The sequence below is a fragment of the Notamacropus eugenii genome, chromosome 3, assembly GCF_028372415.1.
Source record: "Notamacropus eugenii isolate mMacEug1 chromosome 3, mMacEug1.pri_v2, whole genome shotgun sequence".
Lineage (NCBI taxonomy): Eukaryota > Metazoa > Chordata > Mammalia > Diprotodontia > Macropodidae > Notamacropus > Notamacropus eugenii.
This window is the reverse complement of record NC_092874.1, coordinates 182,209,874-182,237,024: the sequence shown is the minus strand read 5'-3', so window position 1 is coordinate 182,237,024 and position 27,151 is coordinate 182,209,874. Positions and strand designations below refer to the sequence as shown.

At 33.8% G+C, this 27,151-nt stretch overlaps 1 protein-coding gene across 14 annotated transcripts in view; it reads right to left on the bottom strand.

Moving 5' to 3' along the window:
- Positions 1-27,151, bottom strand: part of SOX5 (SRY-box transcription factor 5) — a 1,296,482-nt gene that overhangs the window by 248,510 nt on the left and 1,020,821 nt on the right. For all 14 annotated transcript variants that reach the window (XM_072653487.1, XM_072653486.1, XM_072653490.1 and 11 more), the window contains one exon: positions 9,988-10,074. In XM_072653487.1, the coding sequence (XP_072509588.1) occupies positions 9,988-10,074 (87 nt within the window). The remainder of the gene's footprint in view (positions 1-9,987; positions 10,075-27,151) is intronic.

Sequence of the window (27,151 nt, the reverse complement as noted above, 5' to 3'; positions counted from 1 at the left end):
ATGATACAGATAATCTATCCAGAATACCTAAAAGATATTGGTTAAAAACTTAATAGAAATTTAGTGATAAGTACTTCAAATTTAAAGCTAAAAATGCAAGAAGTACCTGTGATAAAACATAGAGAAGGAAAAGTATAAAAAAAGTAGGAAGCATTTCAAGGATTTAATTTCAGGTTTGCTACAGTATCCTAGAACTCCTAAATCCTACTCTCCAAAATGGTTTGATTCCACACTCCTACTAGTAAAAATAATTTTTTGAGAACTCTCATATATATATATATAATATATCTTTTATTTACTTATAAAAATTATACACACGTAAATGATACTGTTCTAAAATTATATACATTTTAAAATATGCAAAATAGAAATAAAAAAGGATGTATTAAAGATGAAATATCTAAAAGTATTTCATAAATATTATGAAAACTTTTTTCTTCTCATGAAATCTTATTAATAATGACATTTTAGTGAGAGTAATGCTTTATTTTTGAAAAGTCTTGGTTTAAAACTCTGTGATGTAACAATTCAAAGTTCTAAGTTCAATTTATTTCAATACTTGATTTTAATGGATGTCATAGTTGAAAAAAAAAGGTATCTCATAAAGATACGATGATTCAAATGGAAGAAGTACATCCTTGGGTGTGCTTACTAAATCATGACACTCATTTTTCATTCCCATTCATAAATCAGGCAAATAATTTTATTGAAATTCACCTAGCAAATTTTTATCTTCCTTGATATAAATAAATTTTCTTACATATTAAATGAAAGTTATTTGACTTTTATAATTTTAGGAACTGGTTTCAAAACACACTAGTGACTTGGAAGACTTTTAAATAAGTTGATTAAAAAGTAGCATTCATTTGAAAAAGTAACATTCATTAGATAATCCAGTCATCAGCAATAATAGACTTAAAGCTAAAAATGCAATATGAATACCACTATTGTTTAAAAATTTAGAGATGAGGTATAAAATACGGTAAAAATCTTGTCTTTTTTAACCTCAATTAAATCATATCCATTTTCTTCTTTCCTTAAAAACAAGGTTATTTGTGTATTTGGTGCTTATATCAATTTTTTTGTAAAGTTACCATGGGATGCTGAGAAAATATATTTAATATTTCAATTCAATATCAGAGACTGGATTTATCTGGCTCTGAGAGAAAGAATTAAGTATCCCCTTTTTAACTGTATTAATAAACTTCGGTAATTCACCTTAATTTTCTTTGAAAAACTTAGATGTGATATCATTTAGCTCTTATATTTAAAGATATTATTTTTTCATTGTCTATAGTGACTTTAAGGAAAGTAGTTTTCTTGTGTCTCTTGTCATTATAAAATTTTATTCTTCCTTTGTCTAAAATTGTGATAGCAACTTTTGAATTTTTAGTCACCCACGGCAGTGTAGATCTTTCTCCATCCCCTTATTTTCAATCTGTGTGTATGTTTTTAATATTTTACATGCAATACCTTCTAGAGAGACCATGTTTGACAATATACAAAATATTCTGTTCTAGAAGCCCTCCACATCTGTGCAGTGAGGGTAAAAAGTATATTACATTCTCTGGGAGCCTAACTGTCCTCTTCAATCATAAGAGTTAAATTTTATTTCAATAAACTTTTCATTATAGTTGTATCTATTGTGCTCTTTAGGACACTAAATGGCACAGTGGATGGAGCACCAGCTCTGGAGTCAGGAGTACCTAACTTTAAATCTAGTCTGAGACATTTATTAGTGGTATGACCTTGGCCAAGTCTCTTAATCCTATTTACCTCAGTTTCTTCATCTATAAAATGAGCTGAAAGGAAATGGCAAAGCACTCTGGTAGCTTTGCCAACAAAACCCCAAAAAGGGTTATGGAGAGTAGGGCATATCTGATATGACTCAACAATAAAAATTGTACTATTTGTTTGATTTGTTCTGGTCTGTCAGTTTATACCAATTTTTACTATATTTCTCAGGATTCTTCATATACAAATAAATTTCTGGCACACAGCGTCTTCATAACTTGGAGAATACTAGGGAACTATCTGAAATTATTTAGGTATATCACTTCAAGTTTCTGTTATTTATGTCTATAATTTATATTATGTGTGCCTTACTTGTATTGTCTTACTAGGTTATAAGTTCCATGAGGCAGAAACCCTGACCTAAATAAGTCTTGTATCTCTCAGGGCAAGCCAAACATAGTCCTCTGCACATAAGAGGTATACAAAAAGTATTTGTTATATTGTACTACAACAAAGAATCTTTAAGATTAAAGTAATCTAAGAGGCAAAATTTATCTTCTTAAAATAAATAGAAAGTAAATAATTTCTGTATAAGTAAGTCTTCCCTCCAACCCTGAATAATTTTTCTTTTGCCCTAATGCTATTTTGAATAACAACGTGACATTGTGAAATGGATTTTTTTCTCTTCAATTTTTGTCTAGAGTTGGTGTTGTTTTCAAGAAGGATTACACTTATGAAATCTGGGAAGAATATGCAGCACTTCCTTTTGGGAACCCTGCCCAGTAGATTGAAAGTATTTCAAATCAAGCCAAATTTAAATTCCTTTGGATTTATCATCAGGTTTTATTGTTGTTGCTGATGGTGATGATGATGATGATGATGATGATGATGATGATGATGATGATGATGCCACTTTGATGGGCATAGGATTTCATCAGTTTTTTTTCTATCTCCTCCATTTCTTACTGATGTCACTAAAGAGCCTTCTGCTGAATTTTTGAATATTTTGTGTGCACTGATGTAGTACTCTACACTGTTATTGGTTAGTCTTACTACAATCATACTATACTCATACTCTGATCCAGATGGGAACCCAGTTCCACCATGAGCCAAGTCTTTTCCATGGAAGAAATTCAACAAAGCTAACAATGGACTATTTTTTTTTAAAGAATTCTTTGCTTAGCCAACATATAAACATAAATAAGTCAACTTTGGAACACCATCACTGCCATATCTCCAGAAATTGTAGAATATGGTTACTTCCTTCCAAGAACTCATTGCCTCGGATTTATTTGTATAGTATTTATAATGTGACCACATTTAAATTAGCTGGCATTTAGTTGTGCAACCATAACTATGATTATCATCACCATCACCATGGCTACTGCTTCTACTACTACTACTAAATACATTTACCAACTTAAAGGTCTCCGTAGCTAATTTATTTAATATTTTAAATATTAAAGTATGCTAGTATTTGGACTGTCAGTTGCATTTTGGACAGTTCTACTTTGGTTCTACATAGAAGACTAATAGAATGAATTGAAATATTTGATGACTAATTATCATTTTTATCATTCTTTGCCCATGAATGATTATCCAATATAGGCAAAAAACACCAATATTTTATCAATTACATAATGAAGATAAGGATTATGTATATGATTATATCTTAGTTGCCATAAAATATATTATTACAAACATTTTATGATTAATGAAAGTTATAATTCATAGAAATTCTACAAAAAAAGGATCAAGTTATATTCACATTAAGGCCAGTTCTCAAAGACTAATAATTATTACATGATTCTGACAACTTTTCTGGGTATTTTACTAAGAACACAAACCCAGGATACTATTTTTAACATCAAATATACTTTGTTTGGATAAGTTCAAACACATGGTTAATAACACATTCAATTTATTATGGAAAATTTTGGTGCAAAGTAGGGAATATTAAAGGTCATTGTTATCAGCCAATACTCTGTGTTTAAATATATTCATTTGACATTAATATGATAAAACAAAATAATTTAAATTATCTTAAAATTGTTTTTGACTACATTCATCATAAATTCTTAAACCAAAGGGAGAAATCTGTTTAATAAGGCATAGCATTTGTTTGACTCATGAACCATAGAAATATCTTTCCAAAGTATTTCAGAATGGTTTAAAAGCAGCTGATACGCATTTTCAGGCATATGGCCTGAAAATATTCCCTAAGTACTGGACTGATTCCTACTATGTAGGACAGGTAAGAGTAGCCTTAATGAACTTCATATCTGATTTCCCTTTTCAAACAACCAGTTATGCTATTACACTGATGTAAGGAAACTGGCACTCTCCAACTGACCACAGAACGATGATCATTACTATACTATACTCATTCTCTGCTGCTCTAATGGATGCCAAGGTAACTGTTAAAAGCTTCTATGTGCCAGTTTCCTTTCAGTGTCAATGAAATATTTTTAGAAGTAAAACTACTAGTAAACAATTAAAGATAATAGCAGATTAAAATTAATATTTCAATCACCTATTATAGCAGAAAGAGTGCTAGGTTTGGATTCTAAAAGAAACCTAGGTTCAAATCCCAGCTCTGACACTACCTGTGGTATGTAATGATCTGTGATGTCTATAGTGGCAGTTCAGAGTTTTAAATAAGATGTGTATGTAGAGATCTTTCTAAACTTTAAGACTACATAAATGGCAGTTATAATAATAGTATTTTATAATTATTATTAATTGGCAATGACCACATAGTTCATTGGTTCTTTAACTGTGACTTTAAAAAATATGTATGTATGTGTGTGTATTTACACACATATATTTGTGAAGTAGGTACAACAGCTTGTTATGTTAAGCTTATTATACACATAAAGATGCTAGGGTTCAGAAAACTTAGAAGACTTGCCCGTGGAAACACATCAAAGTTGTGAAGGAAGCAGTATTTAAAGTCTAGGTCTTCATGACTCCAGATCTAGCACTTCTATTACTGATGTCAAAGTGCTTTGCTAGCAAAATGTTTGGTTTGATACATTTCAAGGAATAATTATAAAATCTTAGAGTGATAACTTTAGCAAAAATATGAAAGTTTGAAAGAGGGAACTGTTTAGAAGGAAAGATAATGAGTTCAGTCCTTGATGTATTGAATTTTTCTCCAAAACATCTACTTAAAAATAACCAATAGGCCACTAGTGCTATGAGACTGAAGTTCACAGAAGAGAGAGGCTGGATATGTATATCAGGTAAACATGAGCATAGAGATGATAGCAAGGGAGATATAAAGATGGACTGTGAAAGAAACTTGGGAAAAACTAGAGTTAGGGGCCTCATGTGCATGAAAATTCAGCAAAGGAGATAGAGAAGAACCCTGCTACTAGGGTGCGAGGTCAATGGGGAGAGAACAGTATCATGAAAATGCAGAGGGGGAAAAGTATCCAGGACTAAAGAGTGGACAGCAATGTTAAAAGGCAGCAGGTTGAGAAAGAGTAGTACTAAGAAAAGACCGTTAAGATTTATCAATTAAGATATAATCCATCATTTTGGAAAGAGCTATTTGAAGAAAATGATGAGACTGAGAACCAGACTAAGGGTCAAGGAGTAAGTGAAGAGTGAAGTGGGAGAAAAGAGTATAGAAAAAATTTTAAATGAATTTGGTAGAGAAAGGTAAGACATATATAATAATAATTTGAGGGCATGGTAGTATCTATAGAACCTTTTTTAAGGAGGGAGGAAACTTGGACACATTTGAAGGCAATAGTGAAGGAACTATTGGAAAGGAAGATGAAATTTCTAGAGGAGAGAGGATGATTGCATATATAGTATACCATATCAAACTATTGTCATGGAATCCTTAACTACTACAATATTTATTTAAAACTAAGACTGGCTCCAGGTAGAAATGGTGGTAATTTATTCACATATTTATTGAATAAATGAAAGAGCAAATGAAACAATATAAATATTTGGAATAAAATGCAGTCTATTTCCCCCTTTATAAAAATTTGCTATTCTTTTACAGTAAGAGAAAATGAAAGTAATGGCTTAACTAAGTTCTAATTCTTGAATTCTTTGGACACATTCAATTTTATTCAATGAATATTTCTGAAGTGATTACTATTTGGTTATGTGTGAGATGATCTGCTAGGCTCTCAGAATATGAAAGTGACACATGTTCTCTACTTCTTCTGGAGAATGCTCAGTTGCCATTTTATACGACACATGGAAACTATGGCAATTGGGTAAGACTGCTTCTGGTTTATTATGCCTCATTGATATTATGCCTCATTGAGTTCTCATATTTGATTGATGAGTCAAAATTCCAGGGACATGCAAAAGAGGCACTCGCCATCACTTGTTCTTCCAGCTTTAAAGCAACAGGATTCTCTAAGTTGTTCAGAGGGTTAAATAGGTGATATGATTAACTCCACTTAGGTATAAGCTGGGAACATGTGTTTTACCTTGGTAAGCTGGTATCTAGGATGGGGCTGCCTATCTTTTGTATCTTTCCTTTGGTAGGGGTCCTAGTGAGAGCTAGAAAAGCTTGAAGTCCTAAGGTTGTGGTGATAACATCTCCCACCAGGGAAGAGCAGTGACTATATGTGGTTATGGTTATGACAGCAGTAGAAGCAATAGTAGGAAGAGTTAGCATCAGATAAAGAAAGCCCACTTGAAAGAAGATGCCCTTTTACCATTTGATTGGACACTGCTTAGTAAAGTCTAAACAGCCTTGGAAACTGTTTCATGTCCTAAATCGTGCTTCAATACCGGCCTCCCAACTGGTTTTGTAAATAGTGATAAGTTACTGAATTCTGTTCTAGTCATTCTTTATTTACACTTTGATTCTTTTGTGATTCTCATTACCTTTTCTGTAAAGGATATGTCCCATAACCAATTTATATTTGTACATTGAGTATGGCATGTGTGTACATGTGTGTGCGTGTGTGCATGTGTGTGAATATTAGACTATAACTGTCTCTGGAATATCTGGGAGCAAGGAAAACAGGTCAATGAATGAATGTGAGAATTAGCATAACCCATTCACTCTTATGAAGTCCAGTTTCCACACCAATGAACCTCATACAAGACCATATATCCAGGTACAAAGCAGGGAGGAGAAAAGTGCACAAAGCCCCTACAGGTCCCAGAAACAGTTGACTCTGTTTTCAATTCCAGATAATGATGAAAATTAACATTGTTTCTGCTATCAAGGTATTTACAGTCTGTACAATGGGAGCTGAGGGGAGCACAATAAATTTTGTTTTATTTTTAAATTAGCACAGTCTAAGGAATGTGGAATGGAATAAGAGAATAAGAAAGATCTATAAAAAAGTGAGCAGGGAGAGCTTGCTTTTAGTGGGCATATAAAGGAAGGCTTCATAGAGGATACGGTATCAGACTTAGGCCTTAAAAGAAGACTTTCGATAGGTTGATGTCTAAGGAGGGTATTCCTATGACTGCAGGATTCCATAAGGTCTTTATGAAAAAAAAACACTGACTTGAGGGAGCTTAGGACAAGATGACAAAAGAACAAGTAATCAAATCTGACTGGAGCGTAAAATGAAGGAAGGGAAATAGAATGAAATCACTCTGGGCAGCTAAGTGGCACAGTGGATCAAAGTGCCAGGCTTGAAGTCAGTAAAACTAATCTTCCTGAGTTTAAATCTGGCCTCAGATACTTACTGGCTGAGGGACCCTGGGCAAGTTGAGAGTACAACTTGAACTCTGGAACAATGGTTTATGGTAAACACAAGCACTCTTAAAAAAAAAAATCTGTTTTTTGATGAAGATACAATTATTCTACTGAATAGAAAAAAGCGATTTAATCACAAAATGATTGGCTGAATATTTCTAATGCCATAAACATACCAACAAATATATGACCTGAAAATTTTACTTCAACAATCATTAATAGTAAAACCAAATAAAGTATGACCCCCAAGGTAAATATGTAAAAATAGAAATTTAAAGTATCCACTAAACAAAAGATATCATGGCACAGCAGAAAGAGAGTCACAGGATCTGCTTTCAAATCCTGCCTCTAATACACACCACCTGTAGGATGGGTGAACAAGTCACAATCTCTATAGGTCTCAGGTTCCTTACCTGTAAAAGTACCAGAGGGTATGAACTACATGGCCTTTGAAGTCCTTTCTAACTCTTAACCTAAGATCTTATTGACTTCATAGTCTCATATTAAAAAACAAGTGTCCATGTGCATTCCTTTTATCTGCCTCCTACTGCAGATGCGAGCTACTGTTCTTCTCCATTTTGGTCTGCACTGGCATGCAAACTTCATTCCAAGCTACTACACAATCAACCAGCCTGAACCTCAACAACTTGCAATAAAATTTATTTGCCCCCCCCCCCCCAACATGCCAAACACTTTTGTACCCTTTTTCCTTTCTAGTCACCTATGAACTATGGAAAGTAATTCTAACTGTCACAAGCGGTAAGTAGGAAAAATAATCTTGCCTGCTTTCACAATTTATTACCAAACCTGATCCAAACACCTAATAATCATGCCTCTTCCCTACAACAGACCTACGTTTGCTTTAAAATGCATTAGAAAGCAAACTTTTGAATAAAACTAGAGAACAATAACTAAACTTGTGCTCTAAATGTAAAGTGCCCCAAACCAAAAATTAAAGACACGGAAACTTCTTTTGTGACTGCACTCCAGTTTCCCATCCTCCCCCTGGGCAAGGCTGAAAGGGTTGTTGAGTTTCTTTAGTGTTAACTTATCATTGCTGCTGTTTCTGCTTTTAAGTTTGACTTGTGAAGGAAAACGAGGGAGGGGTAAAAATGATTACTCTCCAACAGAATGAGATCACACAGCCTTGGAACAGACAATCCTCTCAGCTCTGTATTCTTCATAGGATTTTTGACTCAGTCCAAAAGAGAACGGAGTACCTTTGAAATTACTTTCTAAACTTCAGGAGCTAAAGGGTTGAAGATCAGCTTCTACTTAAAATTAAACATCAAAATGGAAATTCTCAATTGCTGAACTCAGACTTTGCCTTCTATCCTTTTAGGTCACATTTGTTCCATTATCTTTCTTTGAATATAATATGATTTATTATTTTTTCCATTCATGGTTAATTAGAGGCTACTTCTATATAACATTCAGCATTTTTATGAAACTGGAATATTCAGTCAATTTTCTAGATGTTTCCTAATATTCAGACATTCTAAAGATGTTAGCATCATGTAGACCCAACATTTAAAAGACTGGTTTCTTAATTTTTTTCATTTGGATGTTCCAAAACTAAAAAAAACCACTACAGAAATGAAATATGCCACTCTTATTTAATAAGAAAACAATGTGTGCACATATATGTTTGAGTATTTATATATTATGTACACTTATATGTCTATACCTATAGTCAATGACATTATAGACCTGTTTATAGCATTCCTGAAGAATTCTATATATGTAATATATCATATATAACAATGATAAATTATTCATTTTTAGTTCAACTCATTTGAAGTAGCATTTATTACATTTTTACTATGTGTGACTCTATTAAGTTGCTGGATATATAGAATAACTGTTATTATCTTTAGTAGAAGCTAATCCTATTTAGAAGAAATCATAATTTTGTATCAGACATAAAAAGACAAATACATTTTCCTCTTCCCTTAATTTTATTGATATAAGCTGGACATGAAAATTCATCTGATTACTTCTGCCTTTGGACTTGTTCTCTATTTTTTGAAATTTGTACAGGATCTTTCTATTAGTTTAATTTAATTACTGATTCAAGTAAAACCTAGCCTTTGCATATGCAACCTGCAAGAATATGAAACATTTTATTATTTTTGTGACATTCATTAATTCTGATTTTGAATACAAACCATTTTCCATATATAGTCTATGAAAACCATCTTTTTCTCATGAAGTTTTCTCCTTGTACATCATTTAAATAAAGAGTTATAAAAGCACAAGTCTGAAATGTGAATGCATATCTATCTGTGTTGATAAGTATGTATATATACACAGAAAAAATGTACATGTACATATTTGTGTTTATATATGTTATAATATCACATGCAAAGAAAAAAAAGGAATGATCTTGGGGACTCTCAGGCTTGAAATGAAATCCACTATAGAAAGAAATTGCAGAAGTTAACAGAAAATAATAAAAATCCAGAAGAAAATAAAAGAACAAGCTCCTTAGCATCATTAAATATGTAAATAACATCTTCATTTTGGTACATTTTGGATCAAGATGATCACAGAGATTTTACCTTTTATTTCTCCAAAGTTCCCTGATCCCATAGCAAGAAGCTTGTCTTTCCAGTCCTTTGATAGGAGCTTTTCAATACTGGGAGTTTCTGTGTGAAGAGGGGAGAAAAGTAAGAAAATCAACATGACTGTTTTTACAATAGAGCTCATTAAAAATCTATCTGCTAAAAATAAGGCCATCCCTATCCAGGGCCCCAGTTCATAATGACTTCATCAACAAACTGATAAGAGGGGAGGAAAAAAGAGTGCATTTTGTCACCTGCTGTTTCAAAATCATTAGCTTTTCCCTCTTGTGGAACAAAGCCATACTAATTCTGTATGACAATAGGTACATATAAACCTGGAGTTCATTGTTTTCCAATTTAGTGAACAAGTTCCTGCATGTCAATTTCAGGGTATTAGTCTGCAGTCAAAAAATAATTATGTTGATAAAATGCACAGTAAAAAAAAGAAGCAAAAGAATTAGCACTTAAATCTGCTACATGTAATTATATCCCTCTGTGTGTTTACAATTCCATCCACTTTATAATGTGTGCTTAAACATCGTGGTGTTGGTAAGCACACTGAAGAAAGATTTGCCAGTAATATGAATATTGTAAGTAATTTCCTTAAGTTAGAGGGGGAAAAAAGCTTTCATAAAATTGTAAAATCCAGAGAGAAAGTATTTCCTAGAATGGAACCCATTATTTTGCTCATTTCAGATTTACATCACTCCCTTAAAAAAATGGTGGCAGAAGTATTTAGAGGAAATGCACATTTTAGACCTCAAGATTGTGGATGGGTCTGATATTTGTATGGCAGAAACACTTGCATTGTAACCTCTTCTTTTGTGTTCAATCGTAATGTATAAGTAAATATAAATGCTAATAAAATTCAGAAAAAAAACATTAAACTCAATTCCAAACAATGTAATTGTATATTCTTGTCAGCGTTTAGATGGGTACACAATTACAATGGCTTTCAATACCACGATTAGCACTGCATTCAGTTAGAAAATGGAGTGTACTAAAAGATAAGTGTCCCAGTATGCTCCATCTAAATAACAATACTCACACTTATTATCTGGATCTAAGACATCCACTGCTATTCTCCACATTTGTGTTTATGTGTATTTGTATTTGTTCAGACTGTTGTTTACCCCCTACCAGGAGCATAAAGGGAGTACATGTTAACTTATCAAAGGGACCGTCTGGCCTAGGGACCATGTGATTATTAGAAACTGGTTAATTTTCCCCACAGTAAAATGCATTTTAAGGAATCCTCATTATCTCATTTGGTTAACGTTCCCACTTTTTCGGACCCCCAAGTTAAAGCTATCAACAATTAGTGTCCCAAAGTGTGTAAAGAGTTTTCCACAAAACTACACTGGGATTTCTCATGGAAAAGTAACAATACTACACAAACATTTCTATCTTTAATTTCAAAAGGTTCATATCATAGAAAATGAGAAACTGAGTCTGACATGCTACTGTAGTTTAGGCTCCATACATATAAGTATAAACATACTGTGAGTGCACATATCTCTACCTATGTATACACACACACACACAGAGACATGCACACACACACCCTTAAATGTGCATTCTTGTTTTTGTGCACGAGTTTCAAAATTAAAAAAAAATCAAAATTATTTCTGTATGTATAAAAGTCTTCACTGTTATATTAGAATCTAACTTCTTTCTTAAAAAAAATCTTTCTTACCTATATTCTTTAAAATGCTAGAACTGATTTCATAATAATGAATTAGATAAAATACTGGCCAATGTAAACAAGGCTACTATTCATGATCTTAAATGACCTTACTTTAAACACTTTTTTGTAAATACTCCCAAAGTTTGTACTTTCCCAGTAAACACTTTTTTGAAGGGAATCATTTTTAAAACGTATCTGGGTAGGTCAAATAAACATCACCGTTTCTTTTCTTTCCCTAGCACTCTTCAAATTTTTTTGAGGTTCATGTGTACAGGGTGCAGTCAATGTGGTATTTGCAATAGAGTAACTGTCAGTCACTAAAAGCTAACAAACCTTTGCAAAGCAGGAACGCAGCAATAGAAATTCATTGTGAACTAACAATAGCCTACAGAACCCCCAGGCACCAAAAGCAGACCATTTTACTTTTAAGGCTATTGTCTGCAAAGTCCATGACAAAGTTTTTCCCCTGCAGCTAGACAAAATATTCACTGTAGTGTGCTCATAAAGAAACAGAAGTCTTCTGTCTAAATTCAGAGTTAAAGGAACAGTAGCCTGATTTCTGAAACCTGCAGAACACTCCAGGTCTCTCTTTATTGACTGTTATAAAGATATAAGACTTAGTTGTAAAACAACTCTATTCAAGTATGTAATTTTTAAAAAACCTCAAACAAATAAATGGCTCCTTCAAAATGATAAACCCCAAAGATATTTGGGCATGATACTTCAGAAATTATAGTTAAAAATCTATGGATAAATGATGACACAAATACTTTCAAATAGCATGAATTAGTTATATATATATATATATATATATATATATATATATATATATATATATATATATATATATATATATATATATATATATATATATATATACATTGATGATTGGGATGAGAGAAGGGTCATCATCATCATCATCCTGAATATTAACATTTCTCACGTTTTAAAAGTTTGCAAAATATTTTACATGTGTTATTTCTTTTAATTCCGATAATAACCCTGCTAGGAATAAGAGCCTTTAGTAAAGAGTTCAGATGTGGGATAAAAGGAGCTTCTTTCAAATTCCAGTTCAGCTACTTATGATTAGTATGATCTGGGTAATCAACTAACGTTTCTTTGATGATTTTTGCACTCCCAGTGCCTAGCACAGTGCCAGGAACATAGCAGACAGTCATTGAATTTAACTGAATTTTGTTGAATTGAACTAAATATAATTTAATCACAGGTCTTAGTTTTCTCAGCTGTAAAATGAGGGGACTGGGCTTGATGATTTTTAAAGTCCCTCTCAGTCTAAAATTTATTATCCAAAATTTACAAACTCCAAGGGAATATACAATATTTCTGTTTTTACCAAGCGTGCATGTGTGTGTGTGTGTGTGTGTGTGTGTGTGTGTGTGTGTTAAACTCAAGTGGTTCTGACAGCACTTTTTTCTCTCCTTTTTATACTCCCCTCTAATCCCCATCACTTAGAATCCCTTCTTGTTGTACAATTGTGTCCACCTCTTCATGACCCCATTTGGGGTTTTCTTGGCAAAAACATCGGAGAGGTTTGCCATTCCTTTTCCAGCTCGTTTTACAGATGACTTTTCCAGGGTCACTCAGCTAGTAAGTATCTGAGGTCAGGTTTGAATTCAGGTCTTCTTGCCTCTGTGTTGGGTGCTGTATTCACTGCTCCACCTAGATGCCTCTTTAGAATCTCTAGTTTTCTCAAAAGCTGAGTGCATCACCCTCTTCTACATGAAGCCCTTCCTGAGTCCTTCAAATGCAGTAGTTATTCCCTTGCTCTCCAATTATCTTGTATCAATACATTAAATTTGGATATATTCATATATGCATATGTTGTCTTCCCCCTCCCATTGAACACAAATTCCTTTCACCTTTCATGATGCCTAGGATAAGGCAGATAAGATCACCAAAAAATATCTCACTGATTCTTTGACTCTAAATACAATATTTTACATCAGTAGTTTGACTGAGACTGGATTGGAATACATTCTTTTCTACTTCCTGTTGAGTGAAATCAGGTTAAGTGAAGACCCCTCAAGCATGAATTCCTCAAAACCCTCACCCTTCCTGCCAAAGCTAAAATAACTAAGTATCCCCATTAGGTAAACAAATGCTCCAGGATGGAGTAGAAGCACCAAAGATCTGGTCATGTGACCTGGTATACCCTTCCCCTTCACCACCCCTTATGCCAGCCACATCAGCATTCTTCCCTTAAGTTCCATATTTGGTAACAAAAACCCTCATTGGTGAGCAACAATCCTTTCTGTGTTCTTTGTCTCTGGGGTAGATTCTCGCACTTAGACTGTATGCCTGGATTCCCAGCCAATGGGAAGAGAGGCTAGTGGACTTCTGCATTAGGTACTATAATGTAGTACTCTGCTCTGATCAGGTGCACTCCCTTGCTGACACTACGCATGGTCTCATGGGAAGTGCCCTTCTCATGAGATTGTAATTTCTTTATGCCTTCTACTTTGACAAGCCTCTGAGTTTAATTTGAGTAAGGGTCGCTGTATCCCACACACTGTGGAAGTTGCAACCTCTCTGGGTTTTGGTTTTATTATCTTTAAAATGACGGAGATGGACTAGATGATTTTCTAAATCCATGATATTTTACCTTTTCAGTTAGAAAATGGAATGTGGAGCAAGATGGTAGTAGAACTTGTTTCCAAATAACTCTCCTACCTAATAAGCCCCTCAAAGGAAATAAGCATCAGCTTTGTAAAAATTAAAGCTGAATCCATAAGATGTAAAATAAATACTATAAAAGTAAAAGCATTATGGAATAATATCTAAGAGCTGAAACACTTAATTTTCTAAGTCACTAGTCTTTTCATCTTAAGGTTTCTGTTTCAAGTCCAGTTGATGTGATTTTGTCTCAACTCCTCGCCTCCCCCGCCCCCCATATCCTACAGTAGGCTGCAAATATAGAGTCTGTTCAGTCATAAAAAAAAGAAAAGAATACAACTTTGCGGTACAGACAGGGATGCCTGTATGAAAAGTGGGGGGGGGGGGGTAGGCAGCTCAGAAGTAAAGAATATAGCGATGGTCAGAGGAGACTGTTTCTGAGATCAAAGGAACAGAAACAAGAAAAGTAGCTAGGGTTATTTCTTTTCCCACAGGAAACCAGCCTGCATCCCAAATTCCTCAAATTGAGGACACTCAATGTCATAGATCTGTACAGGAAGAGAATGCTTGCATTAGTAATGGAAGGGGCCAAAAATGAGGAAGGAATCAGAAACAAGTTACTGAGAATACCAGAAAAAAGTTTCAAAGACAAAAAAATTCAAACTCACAAGTATATAAATTAACAGCAAAACTCATAAAAGCAGAAAAAAATGAACAAAAATTCCCAAAAGGCCATAACAAATTAAGTTCCTATTATGTTACGAGTGAAACTACACCCAAAAGTTCCAATGATAAAGAGAAATCTAAATATTCTACAGACAGGGAACAACAGAAAGAAATTTCAGAATATTTCAAGAGAGAAATGAATATTTGAAAGAAGTCATCAGGATGGACTGTAGATCAAAAATTAAATACCTCAAGTCAAGAAATAACTAAGACAAAAAATAGATTAGATAACTTAGAACACCAGATGAAAAATCTCTCCAAAGAAATAGATATCCTATATACAAAGAATGAGAGATTTGAAACTCAAAATTATATAAGTAGAAATACAATTGGCAGAAAAGAAGCAAAAGACAACTTTGAAAAGATATGTGAATTTTATATAAAGAACTAACCTTGAAGATAGAGAAGATTTAAAAATATTAAATTCATAAAACAAGATAAATTATAAAACCTAAATATCACAATAGAAGAAAAAAATAACAGAACACTACCTAAAATCTTTGAAAACAAACAACAAAGTTCTGACTGAGTACAGAAATTGCTCCCTACAAAAGCTCTCATACTCAAAATTCCAAGGCTTGTAATGATTAATCTTCAAAATCTGAATATAAAAACAAAACATTTTGAAAGCAGCAATGAGAAAGTCCTTTGGCTATAAAAATGCTGATTTGTATAATGTAAAATGACCCCATAAATTCAAGGAATCAGAGAAAATAATAGAATGGGATGTTTCAAAAAGTGACAGTTCAGACTCCAAAACAAAATACCATATCCTGCAAATAGGACACTTATCACAAATGATTTCCTTCAGCAAAAGAGATATGTTCCTGATATTCTTAGATAAGCAACAACAAATTGCATAAGAAAGAAGTAAGTAAGCATTCAAATTTAAACACTTCAAAAGAGAAATGCAGAAAAGGTTAATTAGCATAATTATCATGAAAAGACTAAGCAAAAAAATCAGCACTCATTTTTCTAGACTATTAACAATAAATTGTGTCAAGGTTGAAAGAATGAATAAGGAGGAGTCAAAAAGGGAGAAAAAGAGTTTCAGTATTGAAGGGAATCTTAAAGAGTCAGGTGAAAGAAGGGAGAAAAACTGAATAAATCTTATGGGAATTAAATCTCATGCTCCCTTATAAGGAAATCAAATCATTTTGGGGGAGATATAAGAAAATGAGATATTACTTGAGCACAGAGAGTAGAGGAAAGAGAGGAGAAACTGGAAATGATCTATCCCTATCCAACCTAGATGCAAGTAATGAAAACATAAGTTTGAGCAGGGAGCACATGTAAGATGATGTTAAGAAGAGCAGAAGGGAAGGCCTAGGATGAAGAGATTGAAGATAGGTCTCATTCTAGAAGGTGAAATGAATCAGTGTCATTAAAGAACATTACCATGGAGGCTAGGCACAGTATATATCTATGGTAGAGACATTTCAGTTTTCCTAATAAAAACTGGAGTAAATCAAGGATACTACTTCTCTCCTATTATTTCACATGATTCTAAAAACATTAGGGATATCAATGACTAGAGAAAGAAATTAAGTGTACTAAAGAGAAGCTAGAATTCTCCCTATTTGTGGATGACAAAAATGGCTTACTTAGAAGATCCCTGAGAATCAGCAAAGAGACAGGCAATTAATAGGTCGAATGGATGTTACAAAATAAATCTATGAAACTTCTCAGTCTTTCTATATAGCAAAAACACAAACAAGGATAGAATGACAGAAAGGGAAATTTCATTTAAAAACAAATTCAAAATAAATGCAATAGCTGGCAACAATCTACCAAGACACTAAAGACATATAAATACAATTACAAAATATTTTATTTTTTTACAGAGAAAGGAAAAACAAAATTATTGTAGGGGATTTTTTTTTATTTGTGAATGAGCCACCTTCATGTGATAAAATGAAACTAGTATCAAAATTAATTTATAGTGTTAAACTGTCAAAGTTTTACTTTATAGGGCTAGACAAAATCACAAAATTAATTTGGAGTGATAGCTATTCAGAATTTCAAAGTCAATTTACAATACATAATTTTTTGATCAATATAAAAACGCAAGAGAACATGCAGAAAACATACTAATGTACTATTTCTATTTTCCAAATTAAAAAATAGGATTCAGATAAGTTATGTGACTAGCTCAGAGCTAGTTAACCAAGAAGTTCAAATAATACTATGCTCTAACCTCTAAAGATCATATCATCTTTTCTTGGGTGTCATATTAGTGAAACATTAGACTTTTCAACAAATATCTACTGTATGTATCTATCAAAAGACTAAAGCAAAATAAGATAATAGGGTTAGCTAGTGTTTCAATCAGCATGTCAGATTCTAATAATACCTGAAGATCTGTATGAAATGATGCAATGGATGGTCATATTATCAATGACCAAATTTTTCCTATGAACAATAAAGATCTCAGTTGGAAATTCATGATTAGAGACTTGAAAGGCCAAATGGCAAAATCCCAATAGTTACAATGCATCTGTTCATTAATGTGCAAATACAAGTAATATGAAATTTTAACACAATCATAAGCCCTGTTGCAATGCTGATGGTGTAAAATGGAGCATAGTGATCTAACAAACATCCTGTATTCTGAAATGTTGTATGTTCATTTTTTTCAGAGAAGGAAAAATAGGAAGAAGATAAAAAACAAAAGGAGGAAGAAGAGAAGAAGACAGAGGGGGAGAAAAAAGGAGGAGGAGGAGAGGATGGAAGATGAGGAGAAAAAAAGGACTAGAAGGTATTGCGATTACTGGTAGTAATAGGAGAAGTTGTATTTAAGGTAGGGCTTTACATGTATGTGTGAATGTATACATATACACACATATATAATGTATATATCTATGTATATTATACACACACACACACACACACATACACAGACACACATATAAGACACAAAGACACAAATATACCATGCTAAAACTATATGCTAATCATCATGGCATAAAGGTGACTCCAGGTTTTTGAAAGCTAAGCTGACAGACCAGAAATACTAGGTTATAAAAGACTAGAAATTCTTCTAAAATAGCCTTCACTTCCTTCTCACTCACCTTTCCCCTGTTCCCCCTCACTTTCAGGAGCCTGCTTCCCAAAACCTGCTTCCCACAACTCAATCACAGACCCACCAATAAAAGGCTGGCTACAAGATGAGTTCTACTATTATTTTTTCAACAGAGTAAATCACAAAAACACAGAGAGGTTGCAATCTGCATTTGTAGAAGTTACATCTGCATCAATAAAATCACAAATATCTGAAATACAGAGCCAAGACTAGAGGTGGAGATGCTCAGGCAGAGGCAGAGGCTTGTTGGACACTAGCCCTGGCCACGTATAAGACTGTGGAGGGAAGTCTTGTGGTCCTCCTCTCCTCTCAGCCTATCAGTCTTTCTGATTGCTCACAGTTCATTTATGGAGAGCAGGCATCCCAGAACCCTCAAAAGCCTGGGAGAATATCTTCTCTCTTACACAATTGGTCTCTGGAAAGGGGGACTCTTCAGGGAGTAGGCAAAACGGTTTTAATAAACAGCTTGTCCACCACTGTTGGAAGGTCATGCATTCCTGAACACACTCATACCTCTTCTAAGGCAATCTTTTCTTTATCCTGAAGTTTTGCCTTCCTTGGTTTTGAAATTGTCCCAAGGCTCAGAGATTGAGAGTGTGTGGTAGGCTGTATTATAAAGGGAGGAGAGGGCAATTTAGTAATCTCAGGCCCCAGAATGATTAAGACTGTGCTTGGGAGAAGGAAATGCTTTTCCAGACATAGGTGTTTTCTACTGTCTTTGAACTTAACGGCTCCAGAGAGAGATCATAGGAGATGGAAGAGTAGGGAGACTGTTGACACTTCATCTCTGGTGGAAATTCATGTCTTTCTAGAAATGCCTCCATTCCACTCTCATTCCCTCCTCCCCACTCTTTATCTTGTTTTCTTCCAATCTTCACTTTCTCAAGCAATTTAATCCTGAATCCTGGGTGTGAGTGTAGGGTCATGGGTACACCTGAAAGAACTTTGTCCTAAACTATACCAGGTACTATTGTTCTGAATATACCATTCATTCCCTGAGGGAGATCAAATTTCAAAAACCTTGATGAAAAAATGTTGAGCTGGGAGTCAGGAAGCCAAGTTCTAATCTCTGTTCTGGCATTCATTCTAGGTCTTTGCTTTCTCTTCTGTTATATAAGGTATTTAAATGTGGTCCCTGTCAATTTTAGCGCATCTATGAATTTCTGAATACTCAGGTTCATTCAACTGAGGGCAGTCCCAGTTTCAGTGAATAGAATGTACTGTGGGCAAATTATTTTCCTCCTTTGAACACTCAGTTTCATCCTCTGTAAAATGAAGGTGTTGGACCATATAATCCCTAAGGACCCTTACAACTTTACCAAGATAAATGATAGTGATTTTTGGGAGGTGGAATGGGTGGGAAAAATGGTGGCTTTGAGTCATCTTTCCATTCCTTCATCTCAAAATATTAACATTCTTATCACTCTCACTCAGTAATCAGACTTTTTGGTTGTTACCTGTAAGGAGACAATTGATCTTAGACCACTTAGTTATCAGTAGTATTTTTTTTTAAATAGAAAGTTATAATATGATCACTTGTATCATATGATGAGGTGGTATCTGTCCCTCTCTTCCCCCATCAACTCAGCATTTCTTTTGTGTCTTCCCCTGAGTACAATTTTGTTTCAGATGCAACCATTTCAAGTTAAGGGTATTGTAGTATATAATTCATGCATGAGAGGTAGCAAGGCATGGTAGCCAGAGGACTCATTTGCATTCAGAGATATTAAATTCAAAGTTTCCCTTTGACATTTTTACAAGCTGTGATCATGATCAAGGACTCATAGACAATTTTATAAGACTACAAGGTAGGTACCTTCTCCCTGTCTCCCTTTTCCAAGGTTCTTTTGTGTTTTGTTTTACCCCATAAGACTTAAAGCTCCTTGAAGGCAGTCATTGCCTTTTTTTTTTTTTTTTTTTTTTTAGGATAGGATAACTCAAAGTGTAGTGCAGTCCCTGGCACACAGTAGTCACTGAATAAATGTTTATTGAGGTAAGATGAGTTGCAGATCTACATCGGTTGTGGAAACTTCCACATCTAGTTAGTCTTCACATGGATGAAACAGACAAACAGAAACAAAAACAAAAAGCCCAGCATACAACTAAGTTTCTATCTCTACACATAAATGCTTTGAGGAGTTTGAAGTGCTTTCATATCTATTTGGAAATCTCTTTTACAGTGTCAATGATTAGTCCATAAAGTTCTTAGTTTGGGGCATCAATTTCAACTTATCTTCAATATTGCCTTGGGATTTACTTTTCAAAGTTATGTTTTGTGGGTGATTATTAATCTTTATGTATCTATTCTATAAGAAAAAAGGTAAAGAAAACAAAATTATCGGTATTGTGTTCTGTGTAATGATTTGTCTCATGTTTTGCTGTCTTTTCTTTGAGAAATAAACTTTTTTATATGAAAGCTAGAGACAAATGACTAGCAATATAATTAAATAATGCAATTTCTGCATATTTAAATGGATCTCACTATATATGTATTTTCATATATGTAGAAATTCTTTACAAAACAATCTGAATATAAATTCTCTGTGGGAGTAGGCAACTCAGGGAATATAATTTATACTCTCTAATAACTCCCAACACTAGTCGAGTTTTTCTCAATAAGGTGCCTTGATCTGAACCTTACAAAGTACACATTAACTTTTATTGCAAACAATTGCCAAGATCTGGGAACAGCAAATAGGGACTCAGTGAGTCAAATAGAGATAAGCATCTTTTCAATTAATCTCCAAATACTAACTCTGTATTTACTGAAGGACTGAGTTAAAAATAGCACAACCAGGCTGGTTTTTAAAATAATACTTTTGCACTATCATTATCAAGGTAGCACCAATCTTTCTATATAGTAAAATGCAAGGAATAGATAGATGAAGAGGTTTATAATAAATTAAGAAAAAATTAAACCAATGCCAATAAATATAATATAAACAAAATACACATTAGGAGAAATTATATGAAATAGCCTTTAGTTAATTAATATTCACGTTAATCCATTTGGATTACTCATGCCTTTCTCCTGCTCTCTATTTACTTATCGGTCACTGGGACTCTTCTGATACATTTCCACAGCATTCTTTTCTCTTTTTCACCCCTGCTTCTTTTGCTCACATATGCTTCTTCGCATCAATGCCTGTAGCAATACCCACGGGTGAATGGCCCTCCAACTGTGCTAGCCATTGTTACTGCAGCATCCTGCCTCTTCAGGGCATGTTCATTCCCTATAACTCTCCCTCTTATTCCCCCTTAGTGCCAAACACTCTTAAGACTGACTCCCTCATCTGGAACAATGAGACCAGGAGACTCATGCCAGCATACTGTAATTCTCCAACAGGCTTCTAGTGCCAAGAATTAAACCACATTCGCTCCAGTGCAGTAGCTTTACACACTATCCCAGGTTTTTTCTGTTTTCCCTTGAGTTGCTGTGGCAGCGATTCACAGCTCAAGAGCCCATCAACAATCAAAAATAAAGTAACTCTAAAAACACACACACACACAAAACCACTTTTTAAAACCAAGTCCCAGTAGAGAGATTCTATGTAACATGCTACTTTTCCCCCTTCTTTTTAGTTGAAATTGAACCACATTGTTCCTGAGTTCTGAGGCTATATATTTCAGAAATAGTTTACACCTTGAGAAATAATAAAGATGTCTCTAAATTTCAAAGCTGAGTCAAGAAGTAAAAGTGCAAGTATTAAAGCCAACTTTTCAAGCCACAGAATTAGAATTTTAGAGCTAGCTTGGTAAAAGTTTGAAGAAGCGAATTGATTTAAACAAAGACAGACCTAACATATTACCTACTCCAACTACATTTTAAAAATGAGGAACTTGAGACCAAAGAGGTCATGGTCACAAGTAGTAACCCAGTCTAATACTTGATTCATCACAGTGTATTTCATGCCTAGGTTTACTTTGTAAAAAAAAAAAAAAAAAATGAAGTCATATATACCTATGCAAGTCTACCTCTCCAAACAATCCCATTTACACTTTCATCCAATAATATCCAATTCAACTACCTCAAATGTACAGATCTTGAAGTATGATTTCCCCCAGTGAGAATTTCACTTGAATGTACGTTGTAGGTTTAGATGATCTCAAAGTAAAATTATGTTCTGTGATTAGTATGGATGAGTATAAATGGCTCAGTCAGAGCAAGTAAAGGGGAGTCTGTCTGACAAAATAAAATTGTTTAAAGAATTACATATAAAATACTCATCATTTGGGTCATGGCTAAATAATTTATGATACATGAGTGTAAAGGAATATTACTGTACCTTAAGAAGGGATGAATATGAAAAATTCAGAGAAACTTGGGCAAATGTATGAGGTGATGTAAAGTGAAGTAAGCAAAATGAGTCAAATAACTAGAATAATGGAAATCTAAGCAATGCAAACAAAGAAAACCAATGAAAGCCAATGCTGCATGTTTATGATCCACTTTAGCCCTCGAGAAGATTTGTGACTTGGGAAGGCTTCATTATATAAGTAGATGACGACAGAAGAAGGTGGCTTTGTATTATGATAGGTCAGGCTGATGTATTTAGTAGTTTTCCATATAGGCAAAGGGACAGACCCATGACTTTATTGATTTATGGAACTTCCAGGTGAGGAATCTTCCTCTACCAAAAGCAAGGTAGCATCTTCGCTGTCTTACAAAGTTTCCTGGAACGTAAGTGACTTCTCAAGGTCACAAGCCATTGTGCAGTAGAAGCAACATTTGAACCTCGGTTTTCCAGCTTCAAGACTAGATTCTATCTACTACACCAAGTTGCCTCTTGGGCGTTTTACTGGACTTTTTTCTCTTCTTTTAATATATTTGTTAAAAGGAATAATTCTCTGGGAAAGGGTAGAGATTTAAAAGCAAAAATCATATTGAAAACAAAAGACATCAATAAAAATAAGGTAATATTTTTAATGAAGAAACTAACTACAACATGTGAATATGCTGATATGCATATACTTTCACTGATGACATGATTTTATTTTCTCAAAAAGAAGGCCAAGGACAGACTGGAAAATATATTACTAAAAGTTATATTAATGTTGACAATAACGACATTTCAACTCTGCTTTCTTTTCATAGTGAATATTAATGCAATTTAATGAACTCTAAAATGTCTATAAGACTAGAAAGTTATTCTTAATCCAAAGTCCAGGAGGCACTGCAACATCTCCATTAGCTAACCACCACTAGTCTGCCACTGTAAATGTCAAGTTCTTCCAGGAAATATTACAAAGAATAACAAACAAAACTGAAAAACATCTGGTATTCTTAAACATCAAGATTTCCATAAGTCTTATTTTTCTATGTAATTATCTCAAAGTGAATTAACCTCTGAAAATATTTTAGTTTTGGTATTGCCAAAATGCTTATTTGTTTCAAATTGAAAGTTAATAAGAGCTTATTAACAGAATTTGGCTTGCTGATTTGTTTTCATTTTTTTTTTCAAAAGTCTGCAATCAATTTTTGTAATATGCAATACCAAAACCAGTAAAACTTATCCAAATACATGCCCTAGTCCTAAAAAGCAATTAAAAATCATGATTAAAAGTGTTATGCTTTTCAATAAAACTTCACTGACTGTAGTGTTTATTAGCAACAATTTTGGTACCAGTACTGAATTTGCTGAGTATTTCCCAAACAACTACTTCCATCATAAAGATGGAGAACTGGAGGAAATTAACTGCTCTACAATCCTTAATTGCACATGGTTTCTCTTTTTTAGACTAAGCTTTGCTCTAGTTTCTCTTCTTCAAATAAGAGTTTATAATGTAACATTTTAATGACCTTGGGCATCTAGGTACAGGAAATACAGCAACAGACTCAGAGGACCTGAGTTCAAATCCAGCCTCAGACACTTACAGATGTGTGACCCTGGCCAAGTCACTTAACCCTGTTTGTCTCAGTTTTTTCATCTATGAAATGATCTGGAGAAGGAAATGGCAAAATATTCCAGTACCTTTGCCAAGAAAACCCCAAAAGGGGTCATGAAGAGTCGGACATGACTAATCAACTGAACAATAACAAATGTGTTTTTATTAGCATTTGAAAAATGACTCTCTGTGAATACTATTCACTATTAACATGACCTATATGTTATAACAATTACAAATAAATTATTTCATATGACATATAACTATATCATGTCCAACCTTCAATAATCCAGAACTACTAATTCAAAGAGATAAGGTAGCATAAACTTAAACTTCACTGTTAGCTCCTCAGAACGATAAAACCACCAGTAATCTGTACTCTCATCAGAAAGGAACCACTTCCACTGCTAAGGTTTTGTTTTGAAAAATATACAACACTTGGTCTTTGGCTGTCTGGCATTCAAATAAGCTTTTGGATATGGTTCACAAAATGTTCTTAAAAGAAACCTTGACAAAAAGAATGGGAAAAGGTAGTGGGATAAGAGAGGTTCCATCTTGTTGGTTTAACATATAAAATATCCCACTGAAGCTACACAAAGACACAAAGATACATACTACTGAACTAATCACTGGTCTTCCCTCAGTTCCCCCCACCCCCCCTTGACAGCTGTCTTCCTATCATCCCAACAGGTGCTATTAGGTCCAGAACAATGGCCAAGGCTTTTAAGCCAGTGCTGTTGACAAGTGAAACAGAACAACAAATGGCTCCGTAGTGCTCTTTTCCCCGGGTCACTCAACCAATGGTAATAGTTATTATTTTTATTTATTAGCACTGCAGTACTGTCCTCTATCATGCCTAACTCACCCTCCCCTTTCCCTGACAACAAGAACATTTTAACTTTTAATAAAAATGGGAGAGTGCAGCACTCTTGTGCTAGGCTCTTTTTGTAAAGTGCACAGCTAATGAATGTTGTCCATTTGGATCTGGATAATTTATGATGTCAGCAGAGTGTGGGTGGGGAGATATGAATCAAGTTCTACCCGTCAGTTACATGGTGAAGAGTGACGGGGGTGGGGGTGGGGCAAGTGTAGGGTAAGAAGTAGAGGAGGGAAAAAGGTGACTAAGAAGAGAAAGACATGAGGTCAGAGAGAAAGGAAAGAGAAAACATGCTTAGAATAATTTCTTCAAAATATCTAAGTAGAGAAATGAAAGATTTCATTTGATTCAAATATTATTTTTAACCAGTTTCACTCCTTTAATCCATCAATTATGCAACCTCTTAGAAAAAAATAGCAAATGTCATTTTCTACATTATAAAAATACTAGTATTTTTTTCAAGTTTACATAATTGTGTGTCAGAATGTTCCCTACTCCTGTGTATGTAAGTATAAGAAAAACAAATAGAGGAAAAGAAAAAGGCAAAAATATAAATAATGTGTTTAGTATCCTAAGCAACTGAGTATATTTGAAGCAAATAAGTTTTCAATATCTAGGAATAAATTCATATATAATGCCTATTATTACTGTGGCATAAGAAAATATGTCACTACCTACTAAGAAGTAAGAAATATGTTTTAGAATAAATGACATCTGACTATTGGTATATTTAAGAAATAGATGATCTAAATATATACATATATATATATATTTTTAATTTTAAATGAAGTAATTAGCCTACAATGAAGGGTGTACTCAAATAATTATCCATGCAATTAGATATCCAGAACATATTGGTAAAAACATTAATGATCGTATTTGTAGAATCTTATTTTAAAATTCTTACCACTTTAAAATGTGGTAGTAGGGAAGATAAATGACATAGAAAGTGCATGGGAAAAGAAACAGCTAAAAATACATTAGGATAAGAATTCTAATATATTTTAAAATATGACAGAATGTTTTACCACTGGAAGTGAGAATTAAAGCACATAAAGCCTGATGCTAAACAACTACACATCCTGAATCTTCTCTATCACAGCATATGTGAAAACAAATCCCAATCTCAGTTTGCCAGATGCCAGTAAAAGAGATGAACAATAAAATTGACATGATTCTTATGATAAAGCAGAGATTGTGAAGTGCAGGTAGTGGAACAGTTGAACAGAAGGTTAGTTCTAATTCAGTTTACATTTCTATGAAATAAGTACGTCACATTAGATTAAAATTAAGACAAATGTCATCTTTTGATTTGCTTCAAATACTATATCAAGATTTGCACATAGACTTCTCAACTGGAGTATTCCATCTGCCTTAACAATTTGTTATATTTGTTCTCGCTTGTAACCTTTTATGGATTTTGGATTGTATCTTTTTCAGAGTAAATATAATCATTTCAGCTCTGAAATGACATTTAACTTTCGTGAGTTTAGATGAAATATAATCAAATACAAGTGTTGGAGTCAGGTGATGATTATAATATGCTATATGCCACAAAAGTGCTGAACACCAAAATAATTCTTCCTAGAAGAGGTCTCTTTAGAAGTATTTATTCTGGAGGAGACAAGAGAGATTAAACAGAGCACAGAAGGAAAGTTGTGACAAACAGAAATAGCTAAATACTTTGTCATTTGCAGTATCATCACAAGCAGTATATACGTCCACTTCTGCTACCAACTCATGTGGTGACTTCTCATTTTGATTGTTTTCTCTACCAATAAAATGAGGGGGAGAATAGTTGCCTTCATTTAGAGAAGATGTAAAACAAGTCCAAGGACTTAGAAAATACTATTATATTAAGAGCAATTAACATTTATTAAGGTGATTTAGGTTTGAAAATCCTTTTCCAAAACCTCATTTGATTCTTGTAACAACCCAGTGAGGCAGGTACTATGCATGTTATTATTTCCACTTCAGAGATGTGAAAAGAGATTGACTCGCCTATGATCATATGGCTAAAAACTGTGGTATATAGGATTTAAACCTACACTTTTCTTGATGCCAAATTTGATAATCTCTAAACTCCATCGTATATGATTGTATGATGCCAGAAGGTAAAAAAAAGTTAAGTTATGTCTTTGTTCATAAGGTTTGATTTTTCATTATTTTGAAGTGACTCGTCTAAGCTCTTGGGTGGAATGGAACAGGGAAGAGGAAGTAGTAGTCAGTGAATTCTTAGTCTCTATTTTCCCCCCATATAGACTGATAT